General features: G+C 32.3%; 3 protein-coding genes across 10 annotated transcripts; 1 reads left to right on the forward strand and 2 right to left on the reverse strand.

Annotated features, from left to right (window-relative positions):
- Nucleotides 1-1,160: 1,160 nt before the first annotated feature.
- Nucleotides 1,161-27,139, forward strand: LOC146538575 (uncharacterized). Of its 5 annotated transcripts, none has more exons than XM_085186291.1 (10): nucleotides 1,161-1,556; nucleotides 21,723-21,974; nucleotides 22,324-22,461; nucleotides 22,783-23,247; nucleotides 23,542-23,639; nucleotides 24,297-24,407; nucleotides 25,015-25,218; nucleotides 25,599-25,710; nucleotides 26,349-26,521; nucleotides 26,909-27,139. In XM_085186291.1, the coding sequence occupies exons 2-10, from the start codon at nucleotides 21,831-21,833 to the stop codon at nucleotides 26,925-26,927; spliced, it is 1,464 nt and encodes a 487-aa protein (XP_085042417.1). In that variant the 5' UTR covers nucleotides 1,161-1,556; nucleotides 21,723-21,830; the 3' UTR covers nucleotides 26,928-27,139. The 5 variants fall into 5 exon arrangements, with proteins under 5 accessions (XP_085042417.1, XP_085042415.1, XP_085042416.1 ...); XM_085186288.1 differs by having other exon boundaries at nucleotides 1,173-1,556; nucleotides 26,349-26,456; XM_085186289.1 differs by lacking the exon at nucleotides 26,349-26,521 and having other exon boundaries at nucleotides 1,164-1,556.
- LOC146538576 (uncharacterized) lies at nucleotides 1,311-6,385 on the reverse strand. 4 transcript variants are annotated; one of them, XM_085186293.1, is made up of 5 exons: nucleotides 6,239-6,385; nucleotides 5,803-5,914; nucleotides 4,725-4,860; nucleotides 3,541-3,715; nucleotides 1,311-2,799 (listed from the first exon to the last, which is right to left on the reverse strand). In XM_085186293.1, exons 2-5 carry the CDS (start codon nucleotides 5,890-5,892, stop codon nucleotides 1,746-1,748), a joined length of 1,455 nt encoding a protein of 484 aa, XP_085042419.1. In that variant the 5' UTR covers nucleotides 5,893-5,914; nucleotides 6,239-6,385; the 3' UTR covers nucleotides 1,311-1,745. The 4 variants fall into 4 exon arrangements, with proteins under 4 accessions (XP_085042419.1, XP_085042421.1, XP_085042420.1 ...); XM_085186295.1 differs by having other exon boundaries at nucleotides 5,803-5,895; nucleotides 6,177-6,363; XM_085186294.1 differs by having other exon boundaries at nucleotides 6,177-6,363.
- Nucleotides 11,164-16,603, reverse strand: LOC146538577 (facilitated trehalose transporter Tret1-like). Its single transcript, XM_085186299.1, has 4 exons — nucleotides 16,439-16,603; nucleotides 13,692-13,824; nucleotides 13,058-13,229; nucleotides 11,164-12,201 (listed from the first exon to the last, which is right to left on the reverse strand). Exons 1-4 carry the CDS (start codon nucleotides 16,517-16,519, stop codon nucleotides 11,178-11,180), a joined length of 1,410 nt encoding a protein of 469 aa, XP_085042425.1. The 5' UTR covers nucleotides 16,520-16,603; the 3' UTR covers nucleotides 11,164-11,177.

Below are 27,139 nucleotides of genomic sequence, written 5' to 3' on the forward strand. Positions count from 1 at the left end.
ATGATTAAAAATTATACTCACGGTAAACACCGAGTATATTCAATACCACTTTTAAGTACATATATAGTTTAAATACAAGTAGTAAATTCCGTCACAGTTACAAACATATATGTATATATATATATAAAACACGATAAATACAAATTTGGAAAGTAATACTACAGAAAACAATGAAACATATAGAAAGCACATAGAGTGGCAAGCATGACGGCAGCGACCGCTATCATAAATTAAATACGAATACTTACTATAAAATATATAAATTCTATTAAATAATATTATGTATCGTATTTATGTATATGACGTGATACATAAATTAGAATATTTTTGATATATATATGTATATTAAATGATAATTTAGATATATATTAAATAGACAGTAAATATAAATAATAGTACACACAGGTATTTATTTAGCTTCACGCTGTATCCCGTAACCGGCAGGGTAGGCAGAGGGACCCTGGGGACCTAATGTTAAGGTACTCTGTTCCCATTGAAAAACCAAAAACAAGTAAGCCACGGGCGACCAAAGTCTGTGGCGCACCTAATTTCTGTACATCTTACACGCGAATAAGCTTTCATAGTTTTTTAAGACAAAATAAAAAATATATATATTTGTTTAGGACTTTTATATTTTTTTGATTACATATTTTCACCAACTATTTACTTACACTATGTAAAACAATATTTTATACAAATAATTAACATTTTTAATTAAAATTAATAACTATGACACTTTAATCAAAATGAATATAGGTCACAATATATATTATCTATATATATAAAAGGACTTGTCCTCACTGACTGAGGTAAGACGCGCGCACAGCCGTAACCGCTGTGCGTAGAAACGTTAAATTTGGACAGATGTTTACTTTCGTCATCTGGACATCCACTAAGAAGGGATTTTGAAAAATTTTAACCCTAAAGGGGTGAAATAGGGGTTGAAAGTTTGTATGGGAAAAAAAATAAATCGGCACCGATATTTATAAAATTTGAAATTCAGACTCTTAAAAGTATTTCATTGAACACATGTTTTATGGTTTATTAGAATTCACCCCCAAAATAAGTAAGCGAAGCTGCGCGCGTCCGCTAGTATAATATATTGTAACCACACTAATTTTGCAATGAATACAGTCTTAGATCAAAGTTCGAATAGAACATTATAGAGTTAGTTTAGTTACTTAACAATAGTGTTCTTATATATTTTTATACATATTTATAAGAAAAATAGGCTTGTAAATTTAAAAATCGCTTTAAAATTGTAAGCTTAATACAATAATAAATTTTAGGTTTTGGTCCCGGCTTCTCTCTATTTTTATTTTTTTTTATGGAAAAGGCAAGGGAAACCAGTGTATGGGTCACCTGATGGCAAGTGATCACCGCCGCGCGCGATTTTTGTCTATGCTACGTGATGGGCACACGTATGAATTTATGGAATGCTAATTTTTTTACTTTGTTAATACATCTCTTCCTCAGTGAGATTAAGAGAGAAGAAGGAGGAGAAATATGAGACTTTCTACTTTACATTCTAAAGTCCACGCAAGTTCAAGGTGCAGGTGAGGATTAGTTCTTTATAAATTTAGTTATTATAACTTTTGCCTTTGGTTGGCACCGGTTTAAAAATGACGTATATATTCCTTCTTGAAATCGTTTAAACACTTTGAACACAATATAAAGACAGAGATCCTTGAAATTCAAATCAAATTAATATCTCCATCCATTAAAGATCCGTAAAGACAAACTATTTAACGATAGATAAGTGGATCTATCTGCGCCACTTTATCTTTGAAAAACTCTTCTATCTCCCATTGAGTTTTGTTCTTAGTTTCTGGCAAAAATATGTATAAATACAGCGTACATAGTCCACAGATTATACCATAAAGTAAAAATGACCCATGAATACCGAAATCAGAAAAAAATTTTGGTGTCAGTTTGTATAAAACAGAATAAGATAAGGAGATAACTACAGATATTATTATGTAGCTACCTGATTGGAACCTCGTTGAAAATAGTTCACCGTATATAGACATGGACAAGATCATTGGCCCACAACTGATTGCTATAGTATAAGCAGTTAACAATAGTATCAAAATATAATTTTTCTCTTCGATGACATTCGTTTTACCTAAATATAAGTATAGAGATATTATAAACAAGAATGCTACACCTATGAACGACGACGACATATATAAGGTTCTTCGCTTCAAGACCTTTGATAGATACGAACCAACGTACATACTAATTACTGTGACACCGTTCAAAATCAACATGGCCATATACGCCATGTATTCGGACGTTGTTATATTTTTAAATATATCTAAAATATATAAAGTACAGATCATTTTTCCAGAGAACTGGTATTGGAATACTGCCATCACCGCCAGGATCATAGGCTTATAGAACTCTGCGCACCGTATTATGTCGAATAAACCCATCTTGACTTCTGATTTTTCTAATTTAATATGTTCTTCATTCGCTGAAATTAATTGCTGCAATTCATTTTCAGCGGAGTTTCCATGAATCTCTCTAAACGCTACTTTGCATTCTTCAAATCGTCCTTTGCTCGCCAACCAATATGGTGACTCTGGCCACAGGAATACGGTCAAGGTGTAAAGGGAGCAGAAAAATCCAAACACTGCTATACATCTCCAATTAAAGAATGTCCCAATAACGTTAGATATCCACATGCCCCAAAAGAAAGCAGCTGCTGATGCAGTCAGGAACATCCCACGGAATTTTGGTGTTGTATACTCGGTTATGATGAGAATTGCAATAGATATGTTGGTCGCATTTAAGTACCTAAAAATAAAAACGATATTTTGTATTTCATAATATTACTAGTTGATTCTCTGGTAGCGAGCGCGGACATGGAAATTGTATTCCTCTGAGTGGGAATCGAGCCCACAACACTCGGGTTCAAAGTAGCACGCTTGTGCACCGCTTTAAAGTATATATTTACTGAATGATCTTTCCTTATCTTTTATATATATTTATATAAAAATAAGTTATTAATTTATACTGTTTAACATTAAAAATCAATTACATAAAGACACGGGTTCAAACTACGAAACAATTTATATTTAAATTTATACGAAAAATCAATATGTTAATTTTAATGTGTGAACCAAACGATTTAAAATATTTTATTACAATATTTTATCTGTATAATATATAGCCGTAAAATGATGAATCAGTTTCTATAGGCTATAGTTGTGGGTTCGATACCCAGGGGGTGCGAATGAAAAAGCGTGAAGCTTAAAGAAATATCTATTAAAATAAGACATTACCATTTCTTCCCTTGTACAACTTATATATTTTAAACGGTCTTTTAACAGACAAAGGAGAACGGAAGTGTCTTAATTTTAGCTTCACACTTTATCCCGCGCATAGCAGAGTAGACAAAAGAAACCTAGGAACCTACTGTTAAGACACTCTATTTCCATTAAGACATTTCGTTCCCCACTTTCAGCCGAATTCTCTCACACTTATGAGGCCAGCGCCACGACGGAACGGAACTAAATTGAAAAAAAAAAGACAAACCCTTGCGCCAACTCTGCCAAAATAATATGATATGGTGAAGTACTGAAGTATAGTCCAGCAAATATTAATATACAATCGATAGATGTCAAAATTTGAGGTATTTTCCGCCCAAATCGTTTTGTGAAGAGCGGCACAATGATGACCCACGGCATGTTGCTTATTGTTTGTGTTGAAACTGTGGAATAAATAAAAATAATTGTATTTTTTTATCTTTACACCGTATCTCACATATAGCAGAGAAGGCAGAGGGAACCTAATATTTATTTATTTAAATTTATATTTCCATTTCTTAGCTCCTTCTTCTCCCCCTCTTCTTGCCTCCACAATACGGTGGAAATAGGGAAACGCAGTGTTTTAACACTAAGCCCCCCTCTGCCTACCCTGCTGTGTGCGGGATACAGCGGGAAGCTGATTTTATTAAAAAAACTTGACGTCCTATTCTATACCACTTCAGTTATACAACTTAGGGTTCATTATTCTATTAGTAACTTTGTAAAGTAGTGATTATTTATGAAGCGATAGATTTAAATACTCGATATTATAATTTACTTGATAAATTTTAATGATCAAATGCCAGTTGGATCTCGATCACGTGTTGACGTCGTCACGTGATCGTCGTGGGGTTTTTTATATTAATATACTAGCTTTTGACTTTGACTTTGTCTGCACAGTCCGTTGAAAATAAGTAAGAGTTGTGCTGGGCATGAAGATGTACGTACCGCAGGGAGCTCTGACCGCAGGTACAGTTGGTTACATTGAAACGATTAACGTAATATTGTTGTACATATACATGAAAAAACTAAAATATTTTTTTCAATTCGAACTAGTAGTTTCTGGGTTCAACTAAATAAACTCTTCAGATATATAATATTAGTATAGATAATCTAGACTGCGCTCTACGGATTAACGACTCAATAATAACTTTTTATTTCGCTTTATTTTATGCAGATTACTTCTATATTTAAACAAGATTTTTAATACAATCTTATTATTCAATATTTATATATTTTTATAAGTATTATAAATTTGAATATTTGGAAGCTTGGATTTTTGTTACACTTCTAAGAGTTCTACGCAAAAACTATATAGGCTACTTATCTGAAGAATTTGTATAATTTGGCTATAATACTCGTATAATAATAAGTCTAAGCGGGTGAAGCCGCGTTTGGGTCACCAGTACTCACATATCCAAGAAGTCAAGTTGTCATCGATAATAGTCGCGTTCGCTTCTTTATTCATCTGGGGTATTATGATAGTGGGTGCTCCAGAACAAAGGCCCGCTAGGAAGAATTGAATCCAGATTGAACTGCATATTAAAATCTAGAAAAAAGAGAAAAAGGTTTCAAAAATATGTTTCAAAAAGAGGAAGTTATCACAGGACCTTGCTATATTCGAGATAGAGAGTGAAACTTAAAAAAAACTAGTATTAGTTTTTCTTTATTTTATTATGTTTTTAGTAGTGATAAGTAAGTTTATTATGAGAAAGCGTCCATGTTTATCGGCAAAGGTTTTTGGTGTGAATCTCAGGAATTATATTAAATTATATTCATTTTATAGTCTAGTACATCACTCGAAAATTAGGCATTAGGAAAAATTTGGAAAGAGTAAATCCGAGTATATTAACATTAAACTGTCTGTTATCCACAGAACGAAAGTGTCTTAATGGGAAGGGGTACCCGGAAAAAGGTCACAAGGTTTCTCACGATAAAACAAATAGAAAAAGGATCTTTTAAGCAGTGGCGTAGCTAGGGGAGTGCGAGCGGTGCAGTCGCACCGGGCATCAAAAGGAAAAGGGGCATCAAAGTCGACGATCACTTTGTTTTTTCTTTGTTTTTAGACCTTAGACCATTTTAAGGGGCACCAAGTCCCCTAAGCCGCACCGGGCAGCAAATACCCTAGCTACGCCACTGCTTTTAAGATAATCTAGATTGATCTCCATGGATGGAGGAGGATGAAGGCTTGAGGCTTTAACCTTAAGTAAAGCCAAAAGAAATATAACATACGTATCTACATACTTAGGATAGTAAATTGCTTTATCTTAGAAACCGCTTAAATAATGCTACGTTCAAAATTATCTATCCTAGTGTGGAATAATACTTTAAAACATGTTAAAAATTATGCATATACTGTCCCACAAAGTGCGGCGTTAAGTTCCGCTACTCAACATGCAATATCTCCAAAATTGATTGCGATATGAATAGGTCCCTACTGTCACCCTGTACAAGCGAGATAAATAGTAAAGTAAAATAAAAAAATACATACTTGTTTCAAAATACTTCTAGACTTCCTTGATGGTTTGTCTTCATTAATCCCGTCTTCCTCAGTTTGAACCTCTTTATACTGTGTGTCCATTTTCTAAATATTAAAAAAATACCTTCGCACAAAAAAAAATTAAATCAAGCTTTATAATTAAAAACAACTATATTTTTTCTTTTTTTTTCTATAAAGTACTTCGATCACTTTCTAACGTATTATACTAAACCTACATAACTATAATATTAAACTTATCGCGCTTAACGCTCAATATTTAAAAGAACTATATTGACTAGTAATTAGAAAATTATTTTTTAATCAATTTAATGGGAAAATAATCCATTTTTGTGAAATGTTATCGAAATTTTATCCTTATTATGTACCTATGAATATATTTCTATATAAATTTTCGTTAATTGAGTACTAGTAATAGCCTAATTAACACCTAAGTAAGGAATATTTTATTTTTATTTTTGGTTTTATGTTTTATAAACACGACCGGCTTGCGCAAACACATCACTAGAATATGTAGTAAAACAACTAGCTCACGACCAAGACTGACTTTTATTTCTCATAACTAGTTTTACAATTGTTTTACATTCTACCTCACATTTATTAATAATTTAATATTACTTAATATATAACAGAATAAAGTTATTTTTAGTTTCGTAAAATGCTAATATCGATTTTATTTATAAACTAGGCTCCCGATCGGTTTCGCCCGCTTTAATGTAAAGTGTATTCAGGGATAATTGGTTGATTATTTGTACATTTAATATATCGTCATTTAAACCGTTTGGAATTTTATTTAATTTTTAAATTTAGGTGGGCGGTAAGTACGCACACGCTAACCTAACTAACCTATATGTCGGAGTGTATGTTGTGGAGCGCCACAACTCACTCTATCATTAAAGAAAGTCCCAGAAAAATCGGATTACCCCGGATAAACAGAAAACAAAAAGACAGTCAGTTATTTATTTGTTTGTGATATATATTGTTACATATATAAAAATATTATATATTTCATTTGTTCGAGTGAAAATCGAACCAACAACCAGTCGCGTTCACAGTCACACGCTTGTTCCCCTGCGCCACGACTGGCCTTAAGTGTGTTGTACATACCTATTAAGTGAAAAAACATTTGTTGGGGAAATCAAATCAGCATGGACATAGCCGCGAACAGAAGGTTACTTATACATACTATGAATGAGAAAATAACTATTGCGGAAAAAAAGCGATAAAATATTTCAGGAAAAAATATTATGTAAATGCTGCTACTATCGTAGTAATTGGCGTGATTACACGCAATGCTAATCCAATCAATCTTCCATTCTTATTGAGGGATTGTTTGAAGGTAAATATCCTGCACATAGCAAGGTAGACAGACCTATGATAAATATTTGTGTTGTATTAGTTAGTCTTGTTAACTTAACATTTGTTTTGTTTAGTGTTGTATACCAAATAGGTGTGAATTTAATAAAATTCTCTCACGTTCTATTCTATAAGTATGTATGTATAATAATTTGATATTTCTATAGATTTTGAATAACTATTAAAACGGTAAAATTTCAAACCATGCTGTATAGCAATAAAATGGTTGGAAATGATCACCTCTACTACTCGTCTGAGTTGGTTTATTAATCTATCATCCTGTATGTCAAGTTCTAACTAAAAATTAAAACAGCAATCTGCGTCTTCACAAATAACTCAAAATATCTAAGCCAAAACAGAGACAAGGGAATAATATGATTGTTTTTTCCTCAATTTTTACTTATTTATTATTATTATAATACAATTATTAAACGTAAAATTAAAACGGGGCCGCCCGCGTGGCAGGCGAGCATTCTACCACTGAACCACCGATGCGTGTAAGGCAGGCGGGCGCGGCGGGCGCGGCGGACGCTTGGCGAGTGGCGAGCCGTTTCGCAGCAAGGATTTTTTGATATTGTAACAACTTCTAAAGTACTTATTAAAATGAAAAACAGTAAAAGACAGTTTTACATTAAATAGCCAACGTAACTAATGTATTTATTTATATGCTGAGAGTAAGGAATAAGTGAAACTTGAGTAACATACAGCTGATGTGGCAACGGCGGGATGTGTCAACAATTAAATGCGTTTTTCTGTAAAACTATTCGCAATTTCGAAATAGTGTAAAAAGCAAATTTTATTTTCGTTTAGCGTAAAAAATTAATAAAGTATTTTAAAGGATAAGGATTAATACCATTATGGAAAAATATGACTCACAATAAAAAATATATTGAAATTATTATTTTTAGACAGAAAAATGGTCACTACACGTTATTCTTAAAAAATACGAATATGCCGTCGCGAACTTTTTTGTAGATCTTATTAAGAGGAACAATACTCTAGTACATTTTTTTTATGTAGTACTTACCATTAAAGCAGCACATGCGCGAAAGTGTCTCAACGGGTAGGACTTTATACACATTTATCGTATTTATGTTAATTTACATAAGAATGTACAAATAATAAACTATATATAAACCTTCTACGAAAAATACTAGACCTAATGGTGAAAACCGCATGAAAATCCGTTGGGTGGTTTAGAAGAAGAAGAGTTAGAAACAACAGACAGACACGAAAAGCGACTTTGTTTTATAAGATACTAGTGGGCCCGGAGGCGGCTACGCCCGCGAAAAGCTAAACAGCCAAAGCAAATTAAAGAATTTAAGGATATTTTATGCTATTTTTGCGGAGAATTTTATATTGAAGAAGATGATAGACCCATTGAAAATTGGATTCGATGTGACATTTGTCAACAATGGTGTCACGAAAAATGTTCCGCATTCAATGGCACGGAAGGGTATATTTGTGATAACTGCCAATCTTATTTTTTTAATTATTTAAATTCAAGTTATGTTTTTTTCAGTTTATTAAAAAAAAAGTTTATTTAGTTTGTTACTCTCGTTTTCAGAGTTATTAACATGAGAGTATTCACTTTGCCCAAGTACTGTATCCGCTTTACCCAGGGGTCCGGGCAAAGCGAATACTTTCGGACTTTCTTGAATTCTGTTTCCAGTTAATATATTTTTAATTATTTAGGTTAACTGATAACAGTATTTGTAAGGGCAATTAATAAAGACTGATTAGTACAAGTTATTTTGTTTTTATACCCTATACCTTTTCTGCTATAACCTTAAATATCTTAAGGTGTCCACTTTGCCCGGCCTTCTCCTAAGTGGAGAACGGAGTGTCTTAACACTAGGTTCGCTCTGTCCTAGATACAGCGTGAGGCTAATTTAATGTATTTAATTTTAATTTTATATCATGATGCAATATAGATCCTGTTTAAGTACTCGCAAAAGGTAGATACGACTTTACTCGCAAAAGACCGTGCAAAGTGGAGTAGGTTGAGTAGAAAGGCAGACCCTGGCAATAGATTAATGCCAGGTAGAAGAAGAATATAGATACTACCTTCCTTGATAAATGGATAACACAAAAATATTTTTTTTTCCGAACCAGTTCCTGAGTAGATTGAGTCCCACTAAACAAACTCTTTTAATTTATAATATTAGTATACAAGTAAGTATAGATTACTATTACATTACTAATTTTACTTTCAACTAATATTTAAATGTTACATAATAAATATAAAATAATCATTTTATATTTCCAAACATTTTGAAGTACTACACTTTAAAGAGCACTATACACGACTGTCCTTTTTAAACTTAGCTAGATACTCTTAAAGCTATTTTAATAAATAGGGACAAGAATAGTATCTAAATGAATATAAAACGGAAAAAAATCCTATAATAGTCAATAATATTGATATTGATGCGATAACTGGTTAAGTTAAAACCAGCCTTGTAATCTATTAATTTGTTTTTAGGGTTCCATACCTCAAAACGTAAAAACGGAACCCTTATAGGATTACATTCTTGTCTGTCTATCTGTCTGGCAAAAGCATTTGTCTGAAGATAGCGTGGATGTATCAATCTAAAATTAATATCAAATATTTAGGTCCGCGGTCCCTTGGAGCACAGAAAAAGTCAACGCAATCATAAGAAATGAGTCTTAATGCGTTCTTTTTACTGCATTTTCTATTAAATTCGCCGCGTAATTAAAATTGTCGATGTATTATGACATTTGTTAAGAACTGAGAACTTGCAGTACAAATAAAGAAAAACATCCACTTATAGATATTTCATGGAAAAAAAATATTACAAACATATAATTGCAACCAAAATGACTGCAAATGTCCGCAAACTTAAGTTTGTCAACATTTATAAATTGTGAAAGTACAAAATGTCAATGCGAAGCTTTTGATATACAAACTTGAAATTGATACGGAATCCTCAATATGCAAGTTCGACTCGATCATTTATCTTCTTGTTGCATACCACATTGCAGGACAGGCAGAAAAAAATGTGGTGTTAATACACTTTGGACATATGCAATGCTTTGCTTAGACAGCGTTTTTTATAAGTTTACTTTGTTTAAATAATTTAATGGGACACAAGCCTGCAACTGTAAACGCACATGTTGTGGATTCGGTTCCCACTTGTAGAAATGAAATATTTCATATTTTTATTTCTTCGCTCTGGAAACTAGACAAAGTTTGGCGTCGAATTTCGCGACGCAATGCCAAATTTTAGAGGAGGTGGGGGGAATGGGGAACGAAAATATCATAATGGGAACGGAATGTCTTAATATTAGGTTCCCAGGCTCCCTCTACCTAACCTGCTACGTGAAGGATACCGTTGAAGCTAAAAAAACAATTCAGTACAGTTTTTTTTAATCTATACTAATATAATATTATAACATTAACGACAGCGTTTGTTTGAGTTTGATTCACAAAAAATTTTTGATCATTAAAACGATCGAACGGGGTTTATGGAGCTTGCTTGGGTTCTTTTTATTTTTTTTTTAAATAAACGAAATGAATCCAAAACCATCACAGTCAGTTTGTTTTAAATTGTAACCAACCGTTCTATAAAATGACATTTCAATGGAAAATATAATTTACGACTTTAAGTAGGTAATTATTTTCGTAAAAGGTCCTAGACCTAAAAATAAAGAAATAAGCGCAAGTCGGGCTCGCCCACCGAGGATTCCGTATAAATATTGGAGGTCTTTTGGACCTTTGGACTTTTATTGGAGCTTTTTCTGAAATTCAAGCTAAGCTTAGCCAGATACCTTTTTTAAAAAGAGATGAGAGACGTTTTAAAAAATTAAAAACTCTTATTGAGGTAAAGTCGAAAAAGTTTAGATTTTTATACTGAATTGCATTTTCTTATAAAGAACATGTCTGGACACTGTACTGGTCTTAATACGAATGATTTATTTGACAATATATATAAATAATTATGCAATGATGCTCGAGGATAAAAATACATATATTCAGTAAATATTTTTTATTAGTTTTCATTATCTTTTTTCTCATTAAACATCTCTTCAATAGCCCATTTACTCTTATTTTTTGTCTCAGGCAAAAATCTATACAAATACAATGTACACAGACTACATATGACACCATACATACAAAACGACCCATGGATACCTAAAGTATCGAAAATCTTAAGAGTTAACTTGGATAGAAGTCCTTGAGTTATGGCAACACTTATAAATAATATAATATAGCTTATCGTTTGAAATTTTGCTGAAATAAGTTCACCAGATATAGTACCCGATAGAATCATCGGTCCGCAGCTAATTGATATATTATAAACAAAAAGAAAGCAGATTACTAAATAATTATTATGATTAAATACATTTAATTTACACAAAAATAAATAAGTCGATATTATAAACAGAAATAAGATAGCTACAACTGATGTAGTCATATACAGAGTGCGTCGTTTCAACACATTTGTTAAATAACATCCAAAATACATGCTTAGAACTGAAAATCCATTCAATATCAACATGGCTGTATACGCTACTCTTTCGGTTGCAGTTTTTCTGAATATATCAAGAATATATAAGCTATACATCATTTTCCCAGAAAAGTGATATTGTAATACAGCAACTATTGACAATATCATCGGCTTATAAAATTGAGGGCATTGCATAATCTTATACCACTTCATTTGAGCTGTAAAATATTCAGCAGCATTTTCACTACATAATGCTTGCAATTCTTCCTCCGCTGTATCACCATGGATCCATCTGAAGGCTTCTTTACTTTCTTCAACGCGTTTCTTACTTGCCAACCAAATCGGCGACTCTGGCCATAAAAATACTGTCAACATATAAAGTGAACAGAAGAAGCCAACAATAGCAATATTCCTCCAAGCGAAAAATGTGCCTATAACATCGGATGTCCAAATACCCCAAAAAAAAGCAGCTGTAGACATTGTTAGGAACATCCCACGGTACTTAGGACTTGAATATTCTGACAAGATTAAGATCCCGATGCTTACATTACAGCTGTGAAAAAATCTGTAATTATAAAAAAAAAATCTCATTCGCATGTCAACATTCAGTATATTAATGTACAGAGTGTTTTTTTCAGACCACTTTAAATAAAACCACCATTTTAATATTTTATTACATATTTTTTTTTATAAAAGCCTAATACAATTAATTTTTTTTTTCCCAAATATGAATTTTTTTTCAAACAAAATAAATAATAAAATTATTGTTGTCAAATAAAACGCCATTAGTTAAGTTAATTTAAGACAATTTGAAATTGATCATAGGGCGGAAAGAAGAAAAGAAAAAATTAAACGAAACATTATTTCATTAGAAGACAAACATAAAATGAAATAGCAAAAAACGCGTATTTTGACACTATACAGATAATCAAAATTAATAAGCTACTTTCAGTTAACCTTAAACCTACAGATAGTACTTGTTCAGAAAAAAAATTGACAACTATTAATATTTGTAATTAAAATAATAGTCTTCAAAGGAGGCAAAAATTAACATTAAAGCTGCGAATTCAAGTGAAGTATCAGATGAAAGGGCTGAATTTCAGAAAAAGCTCGAGACCTCTAATTTTAGTACGGAACCCTCGATGGGCGAGCCTAACTCGTACTTGTCAGGTTTTTTTTTAATTCTATAGTATATTTTATCTTTGCCAGTATATTTATTTTATTGCAAGTACAAAACACTCTACTGGATCTATAAAATTAAAATGTATGTACATTTTCGTAGTTAGGCGAATGTAACAGAGTAAAAAGAGATATAATCCCTCGAAATTCCCATACAATTGGAAATCTAGGTTTTTCATGTCACATTTTAAAGTCCAAGCAAACAATCATAATTAATTAGTTGTATTATACGAGTAGCTTACCCTTCTAGTAGTTCTGCTGCGAGTATGACATATGTTGAAGAAGTAAGACACAAGCAGCCAAAAACTGAAATACAATTGATGGACGCTATCATTTGTGGAATTTTTCTACCGACGCGTTCAGAGAAATATGGTAACGCCACCCATGGTATTCCAGAAAAAAAAGGGCCGGCATCTGAAAATACATACATATACGAAAACCTAACCTTGAGACACTACATTTCTAGTGAGGTAGATATAAAGTGTTCAAATCAGCCTTTCGACGCCCATTGTTAGACATAGGTCTCTCCCAGGATCTCCACAGCGATCGATCCTGGCTTCTGCTTACTTATGATCTGACATTTAATATTCTTAAATAGAGGAATAACAAATCTGTAGCTTTAACATCCATGCAAATTGATAGGCATTAACACGTGCTTTTTACTGTTACACCATCACGTTTTTTATTTCAAATATAGTTCCTATATGCAGATACAAACAAAATATAAAGACACTCTTTTTTTCATTTTCTATCCGACTTTCAAATATTATTATTCCGCCGAATGAGGTAATCGATCCCACGACCATTGACACACTGTACCACATCTGTATCGCATATAATGTAATTAGATTGTTGGCTTATAAAGATTACACTTACAAATCCAAGAGCTCAACTCGTCGTCTAAATAATATGAATTATCTTTCCTCAACTGTGGGACCATCACTGTGGGGAGTCCAAAGCATAAGCCTGCTAGGAAAAATTGAAGCCATACTGTGCTGCATATAAATATCTGAAATGTTAGTAATTTTTTATTATTTTCGCCCATTATAACAAACGATATAACGAACGGATGAACTATAGTATAACACGGGACGAACGGATGGGTTATCCATCCATTTTTCTCTTCAGTTCCAGTGGTGGAACTCAACGCCGCGCTTTGCTCGACACCAGAGCGAAGAGATGAAAATGTAAACGTAAATAAATATTTCATTTCCTCGAGTGGGAATCAAACCCACAACGTCGAGGTGCAGTTATGTAACTATTAAACGGCCTAGGCGTTGTCTTGTTGTCTAGTTTAAACTGGAACTTATTAAGTTATTATTATTTTTTAAAGGAACATTATTTATACAAATTATTTCTTTTGTTATACAATGTATAACAATGCTTAAGATTATATGCTACTTTTGGGAGCAATTTGTCTTTAAAAATATAATGGCAGATATAATGTATCTTCTGTCAACTTACAATTGTTATAAATAAACTTATTTAAATCTAAATAAAAGAACTCGTCACTATGACGTTGAGTCGATTTATATATATCACTAGTGGACCCGGACGCGGCTACGCCTGCTTGAACTATAAGAATATTTTCGCGTCGGTCATACTCATACTATACCGCCCGAAGGGTAAGTCATTGCGAATCAGTGACATCTCCTAAATTATTTATTAGAATGTTATACAGTAAACTATAATTTCAATCTAGATATAATGCTAAAAGCGACTATTATATTTATTTTCATAAGGATGAATGTCAAAACGTAACGTAAACGTAACGGTTGCGTAGCGACGCGACGGTTGTTATTAAGATGGCAGAATAAATTGCATGTCAAATTAGAATGTATTTTAATATATTAGTATATATGTGTTATGTAATGTTATATAGTCTATAGCACTTCTGAAGAATGCAGCTTTCATACAAAACAAAAACATAGTAAATCGGACCAGTAGATCCAGAGATCTTAGCGTTCAAACAAACAAACAAACAAACAAACAAACTCTTCCGCTTTATTATATTAGTATAGATATTTAAATTATAAATATACCTATTTAGTCTATCTAAGGCAAGAAGAATATGGAAAAGAGCATATAATAAATTTACATTTACTTTTACTATGTAATTTAAGCAAGTTTTCTATATTCTTTACCACATCTTGTCTCCTCACTGATAAACTTTTTCCATGTAATAGTACAATAGGACTATGGCATGGCCGAGTCACTCACAACCTCAGAGTTGCATATCGTTTGAGTGACACTTGACTCAGTGGACTCCGTAACAGCACAATCACAGCTATGTTTATTTGTCAAACATTCAAATCTTTCTACATTATAATTGCACAAGTCCACAAATCAACTCATTCAAAGGAAAGGGGCATCAAGTCCCCTAAGTCGCACCGGGCAGCAAATACCCTAGCTACGCTACTGAGAACCACAACTTGTCTCCTCACTGACAAACTCTTTCCATGTAATAGTACAATAGTACTACGCTCATTTACATTCATGAACATTATTTTGTTAATATTAAACTGGTAAAAGCCTTGACCTAATTTATCTGAAATTACAATAATATTGCTTGGAGAGGAGCGAGACGAATTTTGTTCAATATAGTGTGCATGGCCAAGTCACCCACAACCTCAGAATTGCATATCGTTTGAGTGACATTTGACTCAATGGACTCCGTTATTTGTCAAAGATTCTAATCTTTCTTCATTATTAATGCACAAGTCCACTAAGTCATTCGCGGCTTGAATATGTACTCTAATTAGATTTTGTGAGGAACTGTTGACTTCTCACTTAATGCTCTGAGGGAGCTATGTCAGTTTTTTATTTCACTCTGCAGTCGAAGTGTGTCCCGATTATATATATATACCTGCTTTGATTTAGTTTATTATTATAACACTAAAGCTTATTAATTAATTTTTAATTATAATTTCTTAGTGTTATAAGTTTTTTGGCAGAAAATTTTTAATTTAGCATTTTATTACTCTTTTTTATAAATTTATTTAATTTAATAATTTTATTTAATTTACTATGTGTATAAACTTTTATATTTTGGGTAACACATGAGTCATCCTTCCTCAGGTCTATTATTAGTGATTTGAGTAATTGTTGTGCATTACAATCACCAGTTCATCACATAAACATGAGGTTTTCTTCGATTCATGGCTTTCTTTTTGCTAAAATCATGAAAAAAAATTGAGGTTCTTTCAACTGAATTTCACGCTCTGAAATCCGGTTCACTTTTCACTGCTGCACCGGTCAAATGTACCCACAATATCATTCAGTGGATCCCGCTGAGATCCTGAGCCACTATTTCTAAATAGTTCGTATGCAACTCAGCGAGCTCACTGTTTAAATCTGAATGGTAGAACTGGCGCAGAGGCGACTTCTAACATTTAACGCGACAATTTACATTTTGGAAATGAATTATTTTTATTTGCTCGCTCCGATAATAAGACAAAGCGCAGTTTGGAATTCCTTCGATCAACTCACAATATTCCGATATTGGCTGGTGCTGGTGGTTTTTGGTGATGGTACTCTAATATCTTAACACTAGGTAGCCTTTGCCTTTCCTGTTTATATTCTCCATACACTGAGAAGGATATAAGTTAATAAGTACGCCTTACCTGCCTATAGATTGATTGCACAGTTCTTCTTTCGTCATGTCCTCTAATAACTCCTTGAAAACTATCCATTTGACACGACATTTCAAACTGCTATTTCTGTGAAGAATAATTTAAAGAAAAACACAAATAATACAACATAATTATGTCTTAGGGTTCCGTGCCTTAACATTATTTTCTCATTTTATAAATTTTAGTTTTACCTTAATAATAATTTTTAAAAACTAAAAATTAAAAAATATATTTTAGTTGTTATTTTTATTATTTTTTCTACGTCAAACAATATATATTTTTTTATTGGTTCTTCATAAAATATTATTTAAGTGTGCTCAGTTATGTATCAAAACAACTTTGGTGTCGAGGCAAAGCTGAGTTCCGTAATTCTACTTTTTAATTTTTTAAGTTAACGTCGTATGCGGCACGTGGCAGGGTAGGCATAGGGAACCTGGGAACCTAGTTAATGCTAATGCATTAATAGACACTCCTTCCCATTAAGACCCTAGACTATCTATGATAAGTATGTTTCTGTACAGTTCGAATAAAATTGCTTACTAACAATAACGTTTAACGTTTTAAATCTATATATATAAAATCGAAAGGTCACTCATTCATCACGAAATCTCAGAAACTACATGAGCTAGGAATCTCAAATTTTGCATAGGAGTTATTTATAGGACGTAGGTGCTAGCTAAGACGGGAATTTGCAATATTCGACTTCTAAGGGGTTGTTTTTGGGGTCGAAAGTTTGTATGAAACTTCGTTACTACAAATGCTAGGAATCTCAAATTTTGCATAGACGTCACTAGGACGTAGCCATGGAGACAGAAATTAATAATAACATAGTTCACGCGGATGAAACCGAGAATGGGCCGCTAGTATTTTATAATTTCTAACTAAAGATAATAACTTTGATTTTTTTTTCTAGTATTGCTCATATATTTTTTCTCTTTGAAATTTCATACAATATTGTAAATTTTGAATGTTCTTAATTTATTTTTTAATTTACTTTGTTTTTTTTTTTTATTTTACAAAATTGAAAAAAGAAAGTAAAAACATTGGATTAATATGGTAGACTGTACTTAGAAAATATTTGAAAAAATATTTTATAAATTTATAAAATTTATGTATGTTTGTTTGTGCGTTTGTTATCGCTAATCTCAGAATTGGCTTTACCGATTAAAACACGGTCTTCATTATTGCATTCTGGCAAGCTTCCATTAACATATAGGATTATTACAATCGGTTCATAAATAAAAAAGTTATGTCAATTTAAAGTACTTATTTAGTTATTTTATACAACTGTTTTATTGAATTAACTGAATCTTTAGTTTTCAATTTGTATGATTATAAAAAGATGATGATGATAAGAAGATTCAAGATTTAGGATCGATGTTTACACAAGGAAAATTGCGCTTGCCGTGAACGTTTATGTGTACTTACCATCTACCAACAGATGTGGGTTCAGTTCCCACTCGGGAAAATGAATTATAATTTGTTAACATTTAGGGGCCAGTGATGGCGCAGGGGACAAAGTGTAAAAATGCACACGTGACTGTCCTCCCGTCAGTCTGCCTTTCTGTCAAGACCATTGTATGTGAGATTCCGTTGAGGTTTCAATCTGAAATTAATATCAGATATTCAGGTTGACAGTTCCTTAGAGCACAGAAATTAGGCTTCTAATAAAACACAGTTAAAAGATTTCAGGGTATTTATATACTGTATATGACCAAGTAAGATCTTACAATAGAAATAAAGGAAAAAAATACGAGAAGTAAACATTTATTAATTCATTTCATTCTGAATAGGTGTTTATACTTATGTTAGTTAACTTTATTCGACGTATTATTAAAACCTCATGTATTTCTCAAGCACAATTCTGAAGTTGGTTCAGAACTCGAAAATCCCTAAAGTATTAAGGATTTTGTTTATAAATTTCCTAATAAAATTAGCTCTAGAATATGGATGATTTTTTAGTGCTGAAAACTGAAATTAATGATTTACATCAACATAACGAAGAAAAAGTGTAAAAAGGCATAAAAACATACAAATGTATGATATACACCAGAAAATCATCAAAAGAAGGCACCTTGCCTGGCGGCCAAGTCCTACAGGGCCTTGACGTGCACCAGGGTAGTTATGCTGATATCTCGTTGTAATGAGGAATTGTTCGCACGAACGAACTTGAACTAGAATTTAAATTCGAATCAATTGTGAGAGAAGGTCGCTATAATTAGTCAATCAATAATTAAATTAAAAAAGGTATTTTTCCTATATAATTTTAATATAATGATATTATGTATATAACATTTTTATCATTATTTATGGCGCAGCTTCATTCAGCATTCATCGTGATTTTGAAAGGATTCTGTTTTCTTCCTTTTGTGATATGAAACATTAAAAATGCACCATAAATGTTTTACATAAATATATTAAAATTTTGCACAACTCTGATAATGAAGACATACCTCTTCATTATTATCAATTCGTTTTCAGTATCTTGAGCGATTGTTTCAATCAATTGCATCGATTGTAAAGATATTTCCAAAAGAGGTTCAGTAATACCACTTCATTATCCTAAAGCACAATACACTATCATAGCGCCCACAACTGGACATAAGACGACGTAAAACTGGTTCGATAATAAGACGAAGTTTCATATAAACTTTCGACCCCAAAAACAACCCCTTAGATGTTTTTGGGGTCGAAAGCTAGCACATGTAGTTTCTGAGATTTCGTGATGAGTGAGTGACCTTTCGATTTTATATATATAGATAACGTCGGCTTAGAGTGTAAGGCCGCTGTCCATTCTTTGTTTTTTCATGGTGTACATTTTTATATTATTCAAAGTGTAAAACAAATATTAAATCAACCTTTATTAACCAATAATCAGCTATGCAAATGGATCTTTCAGAGTAGAATATACAAATCAATTTTCATATTTTAATAACCATCTGATAATAGGCATACACATTAAACATATATCTACGAGTTTTATCAAAACTTTTTAAAAATATTTTTATGGCTCCTGAGTATTTGCTTACTGGTATTTTTTTAACAACTTATATCAGGAACTATTGGTTACAAATAGGAAAAAATTTTTTTCGTGTTTAGCGATCCATTTATCGAGGAATACAATTCATCATTTTGATGTAACCCACAGTAGTGTGTGCTACTCACGGTCAGAGGCTGTGTCATATTATGCTATGTATAATTATTTTTAACCGACTTCTGTAAGAAAAGGAGGTTATCAATTCGACTGTTTTTTTTAATGTTTTTTACCTCATAACTTTTCAAATTCAAATTCAAATTCAAAATATTCTTTATTCAAATAAACTTATAATAAGCACTTTTGAATCGTCGAATGAACATATGAACAAAAAGCTACCACCGGTTCGGAAGGCAGTTCTGCTGAAAAGAGCCGGCAAGAAACTCAACAGTTGCTCTTTTCAAAATCAATGGTACAATCTATTACATTAGTTGGCAGCTATCCTGCATTACATTCAATAGACATTAATTCTATACATGTTTGTCCTCTAATTATTCTTGAACAGTGTAATAAGCTTTACTTGTAAGAATTTTTTTTACTGATATTTTAAATTTTGGAAGTGGCAAATCTAGAATACACTGTGGAATTTTATTATATACACGTATGCTCAGACCCATAAAAGATTTATTAACTTTTTGGAGGCGAAAACTTGGAGTAACAATCTTATCTTTATTTCTCGTTTCTATCGTATGATTGTCACTATGTTTACTATGCCAATGTATATTTTGTCGGACAAAGAGAATATTATAGTATCAATTGGGAAGCAACTGTAATAATAGCTGCATCTTTGAAAACATCTCGCAGAGAATCTCGCGCTCTTAGTTTATAAATATATCTCACGGCTCTTTTTTGGAGGATAAATATTGAATTTATGTCTGAAGCACTGCCCCATAGCAGCATTCCATAAGATAAAATACTATGGAAATAGCTATAGTAGACTAGTCGGGCAGTGTCAACGTCCGTCATTTGTCTTACTTTTTTAATTGCAAACGCGGCAGAGCTGAGTTTATCCGCAAGTGCTTCCAGATGAGCGTTCCACTGGAGTTTGGAATCTATAGCTACACCTAAGAAAATAGCTGATTCCGACAAATTGAGAGTTTCTCCTTTAATTAGTAGACTGAAATTATTTTTTGACGTGTAGTTCCATTTTTTGGTCTATTTCAGACTATCGCTAACCGATTCCAATTATTCTTTTTTTATTTGAAAGGATATACTTCAAGGATAGTTTGGTGAAAGTTTGGTTAGGTTCCGATTATGGGATCCAGTCGAAATTAAGATATTATACTGTAATAAGTAGTTACACGGAAAAACATTATTAAAATTGATGTCAAAAGTGAAATTCTCCATCGGTGTATTTCTTTTCAACCAACCTCAAAAAAATGGTCTCAATTTCAACTGACTTCAAAAAAGGGAGAGGTTCCCAATTCGCCCGAATATTTTTTATGTATGTGCTTGTCAATGTGTCAAAATGTTACTTAGGGCAAAAATAATACCTAATTAAGTGAACTTATACATAGGACAACCACCACTATTCGTTTACGAACCATCCTTTTAAAGTCTATTCATCATTTAATATCGTAAACTAAATTAATTTTTAACAAAAAGAAAAACCGACTTCAATCACTTCAGTTCACTTTATTGTATCGCAATAAGTTGTGGTCCGATGATACTGTCTGTGTCTATATATGGAAAATTGTGTTAGTAAAACTGATATAAATAATATTTTCTTCTTTAGGTATAGATGGTTCATTTTTACTTCTAGAGGCATAGCATACCACTCGACATGCTATGCCTCTAGAATTTACCTATGTATTTGGCGCTACTTCTGAGTTACTACTACGCATACTGTCTTAAGTACATATTAGACTAAAAGTCCTTAAAACTTTGCTATGGTTTGCTAAAATGACGTAGGTCTGGGGGCCGTGGGATCTGATATATATGATGAGCTATTAAAAAATATTCTAAATTACTACTAAGGATATGAGAAATCGATTTTGTTTAATAACTTTTAATAATCGATATCATATCAGTGATACGTCACTTTGAAATTTGAAAGTTTGATTTGTATTGACAGTTAACACTTGCTGTTAGGTGTTTTTTTCATTTGTTATTTTATTAGAAAATTAAAGAAAAACAATTGAATTCGAAATGAATTATTTCTCTCTTTAATGATAGATAATTGATGTTATTTAAAACCTCATGTTATTTTAATTATTATTGCTTAAATTACTTATATTTTAGGTATAGGAAAGTAATTAGTGCTTATCTAAATAAAATGAATAAAAATAACATAACTTTATATATTTATTACAATGAAACCGTTAATTGAAATAATTGAATAACAACAAAATGGATGAAAATGCAAGAAAAATATTAAAAACAATATGTTGTACATGTCTAAGTGTTGACAGAAAATTATCACAATTATCTAAAATAAATAATGGTGTAAATAATTTGTATTTCCTTCTTTCTTATGAATCTGATGCTTATGATGTAAGTAAAAATATTTTTTACATTTTGTTCTGTAATGAATCTATAGACCTATAAATTCAATTTAAAAAATTATTATTGTTACTTTGTAATATGTAAATGTGTCCTTGGCTTTATCTATAGAGAAAAATAATTTAAATTTAGGGTTCCTATGGAATAACTAAACAGTTACATCTTTTTGTAAAAAAAATAGAATTCGAATACAATGGAAGGTCTACCTCTATTATCATTTCCTCGCTGTAGTAAGACAAGTGCAGTGTTGACTTTTGCCATAAGTTTTCTAGTCTAAAATTTTCAAGGTGTCAAGTGAAGTTTTTTTGTTTTTATTTAATTTCTATATATTATATTTCAGGTTATTTTCAACAGAACTGCCACTCATCTTCTCATATGTTGGGAATGTGAAATGATAATGCAGAAATTACATAAATTTAGAAATCAAGCTGCCAAAGCTCATAAACAACTGACTGATATAATAGATGGAAAAATTGATGTAAGTAATTTCTTTTGTTTTTATATTATTTCAGTCATGGCGCAAGAGCATGCACACTCAAAGAAATGAAGTATTTTAATTTTTTAACTCTGGTAAGGAGACAGAGCGGTATTGAGTTCTGCCACTCAAAATGCAATGGCTCCAGAATTCGGCCGAAGGTGGGAAACAGAAGTGTTGTGTGACAAGAAATGGAGTGTCTTAATACAAGGTTCCCAGGCTCCCTCTGCTATGTGCGCCATATGGCATAAAAATTAGAAACAAAATCATGTAATTAAATTATATTCTTATTTCTTATAATATTTATCATATGGTCTCTTACAGGATGTATGTGAAGTAAAATCCATGTCACAATTAAATTATTACCACCAAATAGACTATAATAAACAATATACAGAAAATTATGAAACTTTAACATATTTTATAGATTGCGGTCAAGATTTAGTCATTGAAGATATAAAGTCAGAGATTGATTCAGATATTCCTTTATGTGAATTAACAAGTAAAAATGAAGAAAAAAATTTTACAAATTTCTTTAAAAATAAAATAAAAGTGAAAAGAAAAAAGGATACACATACAAAATTTAATCAAAATAATGTTTTCGATAATATAATAATAAATAAAGAAACTAATAATAAAATAGTATATAATAAAAAGGAATTAGAAGTAAATAAAATAAGAAGTAAAGCAAGTGGATCAAAAATAAACAGCACAGATTATAAATTTAGTTCTAAAAATGAACTGTCAAATAAATTTAATGAAAATATGGAACAGATAAAAGAAAATAAAGTATAGTTTTTTTTTCTATGAAGTAATTTATAAGCTAGATTAACAAACAAACTTGAAGGATTCATATTGAATTGGTGGTTGTTGGTGCGATCCCAATTTAAGAGATTGAGTTATTTCCATTTCCTTGATCAGATAAGATAAAACTTAACATTGTGTGTTAGTAGCATTGAGTGGTAATCAAACCCACAGTCGTCGCATTTACAGTACATTCTTGTGCCCATGCATTTCTTATCATGACATATTTAAAGTCTAAAATTATATCCTTTATATGATGAAATATTTTTATAATTCCAGGTAACTTCTGAAATAATTGTAGGCAATAAAAAAATACCAATAAACAAAAAGAAAACACAATTGAGTTTTGTGTGTACTGAATGTAATAAATGTTTTACGTGAGTTCTATATAACATTACTTTTTCTTTAAAGATACAAAGATAAAAGAGGTCCTCATCTCAGAGTGTGACCTTTAGTTCCGCCACTCAACACACAATCCCTCCAGAATTTCGCTTAAGGTAGGGAATGGAAGTGCCTAATGGGAGCAGAGTGTCTTAACACTGGGTTCCCAGGTTCCCTCTACTTATCCTGATATATGCGGGATACAGTGTGAAGGTAAAAAAAAACTCAAACTTTTCTTATCATACCCCATAGATAAATCATTTTATTCCGCCCTGCCATTACTTTCTAGTTGTAGTTGGATAATACCTTAAACAAAATTTAGGAATTCTTTAAAAGAAGGCTGATACGACATTTGTAGGTTCGATTCCCACTCGAGGCAATAACTAATTTTCATTTCCTCGTTCTGGTAACAAGACTAAGCGCGGCATTTAATCCCGCCACTCAGCATGCAATGTCTCGAAAATTGAGCGGTGCATGGGGAATAGACAGTCTTATCACTAATTCCTCTCTGCCTACCCCGCTATATGCAGATATACAGCGTAAAAATAATTAATTTAACTTCAAGCTGTATCCCTCGCGGGGTAGTCAGAGAGAACAGAGCGCCAAATGCTGCGATCAAAAATAGTAAAAATACTTTTTCTATTTTTTTATAGGAATAAAAGTCAAAAATACAAGCACATGAAAATAAATCACAGCTCGGGCACACCATGTTCCATCTGTGGTAAAACTTTTGCGTTTAAACATCATTTGAAAAGTCATGAGAGGTTAGTTTCTTGATATTTGCTCTATACTATTAGTTTTTTTTTACTTCATTCTGTATCCCGCACATAGCAGTAGGCAGAGGGACCCTAGTGTTAAGACACTCTGTTTCCACTAACACACTTTCGTTCATCACTTGCCGCCGAATTCTGGAGACATTGTATGTTGAGTATCAACTCAGCACTTTGCCTCGTTACTAGAGCAATAAAATTGAAATAAATCAGCTTCACGCTGTATCACCCACACAGCCGGGTGGGCAGATGCAGCCTAGTGTTGAGACACGCCATTCTCCACTTTCCGCCGATTTCTGGAGGCCTGATGAGTAGAGGAAGAAATGAAAACATAAATATAAATAAATATTCATCGCTTCCTCGATTGGTTGTGAAAATCGAACCCACAATTAGTCGATTTTACAGTTACATTTTGTGCGCCTGCGCCACGACTAACCTGACATAAAAATGAAAATATTAAATATTTCAAGTTGGAGTCAAATCCACAACCAGTCGCGTTCTCAGTTGCTCGCTTGTGCCATTTCTACATAATAAAATATAAAAACCTATTACAAAATCAATAAAGAAATGATTTATCCATACAAAAAAAACTCTGTTCTAGAATCCACTCAGTCCCACTAAACCGTGAGCAGTGTCCCACTTGTGGGAAAATGGTCCGTTGTGATCTAACCAAAGCCCACGCTCGAGTACACACAGAGAGACAGAGAGTGGAGTGTCTGAAATGTGATAAAACTTTTGTATCGCAAGAGTCATATAGAAATCATTTAAAATATACATCAAATCATACTACTGTGGATGTTTTAAAGTGAGTAATTTTTTTGCTTACGGTTTTTTTCAGAGTAAAATTTTGAGAATAACATAGTATTAAGATAACACGTTCTTTCACTTGTACTTAATATTGTACATATGAGTACACTCAACATAATAATATAAAAAAATATATATTTAACCAAATAAAAACATTGAACATACATTTTGTGAGGCCATCGAGTCGGTATTGAACAGTAACTAAATGTATACGCGCTGGTTGTGAATTCGATTACCACTCACGTGAATGTATTGTTTTTATTTACAAAGCTGGCTCTAATCACACTCAACACTCGACATCTTAAATTCCAACAGAAAGTTGGGAACCGAGAATGTAATTCCTTCTACCTATCCTGAGCTTAATGCATATTTTTTCAGATTTAAATGTACAATGTGTCAAAAAGCGTATCGGTCTAAAGGGGAGTTAAGAGATCATGTGAATTACCAACATATGGGAAAAACACAACACAAATGTCCTATTTGTGATAAAGTAAGTGATTAAAATAATCATATAAAATCAAAAATAAATTATGACTTTGTAACATAAAATAAAATTTTAATCATAATATTACTTTATAATTGACAATTTAGAGCTTCATTTTATTAAACCCAAGAACAATGAATCGTAAAACTTATAAATTGTCACAAAAATGTTATTCAATGATTAACTTTCAGAATCAAAAACAATAGTCGTAATTAAATATTGATGATTTTTATTTTCATTTTTATTAAAATTTATAGTGAAAAACATATAACACAGATAGACGTCAGACATAATTCTGACTTACAATCATTTTTACTGGTACGCTCGGAACGCCATAATAGAAAGAACAGAACAGAACAATCATTTTTATAAAGCATATATACTTATACGTGTATTAATGATGTACAATATTGCGCGGCGTTGAATTCCGCCACTCAGCACGCAATGCCTTTCAGAATAAGGCGGAAAGTGGGGAACGGTTCCCAGGTTCCCTCTGCCTACCATGATATGTGCGGGATTCAACGTAAGGCTAAGAAAAGAATATATAATTTTTAATGAATTTTAAAACATTGATCTACTCAATTTTTTATAATTTTAATACGTCATAGGTTCGAATCCAACTTAAAGAAGTTAAATTTTTTTAGGCAATAGCAACTCGTCGTGGCATAGCGCGTCACGTAAAAAGAGCGCATCAAGGTATTAAAGAAAATGCGAAAGATAAAATATGTCAGACTTGCGGGAAAGTGTTTCGGGTGAGATTTTTTTTAGCTTCACGCTGTATCCCTCATGCTATATTAGGGATGCAGTATGCTGCATGGTAAGCAATCCGAACCTAGTGCTAAGACATTGTTTCCAACGCACCACACAATTTCAGAGAGATTGTGTTTTGAGTGGCGGAAGTCGACGCGCCGTTTTGTCTTATTATTAGCACGAAGAAAATGAAAGTATTAAATAATTCATCTCCCAAATGGGACTCGAACTTACAAGTATCGCTACACACATTATAAGTACGGAAGGAATTCTGACGCAGGTGCAGCGGGCTACATCTAAACTATTAATAATAAAATCTATAGTCTTTCTCGATAAATATTTCACAAAGAAAAAATATAATTGAAAGCATTCAGTTCCTGAGCATATTTGATCAAACAAATTCTTCCTCTATAATATTATTATATGTTTACATATTAAAATTTATTTTTTACAGGACAAAAGATGTCTCTTAGAACACGAACTAATACACAGCGGTGAGAGACCCTTGTCCTGTGCTATCTGTGGACGGACGTTCAGACAGCGCGCCTCTCTATACACGCACAGACGACGGGTGCACAACATACAGCCCACTGTGAGGATTGTGCAACACACTGGGAATACTGACATGACTGACAAAATTGTAAGTGGTAATGTGACGTTGGGAAAATAAAGTGTTTTCAATATT

This window comes from Heliconius melpomene, chromosome 6 (assembly GCF_056956725.1).
Source record: "Heliconius melpomene rosina isolate 202511_hmr_F chromosome 6, ASM5695672v1, whole genome shotgun sequence".
In the NCBI taxonomy this organism is placed as follows: domain Eukaryota; kingdom Metazoa; phylum Arthropoda; class Insecta; order Lepidoptera; family Nymphalidae; genus Heliconius; species Heliconius melpomene.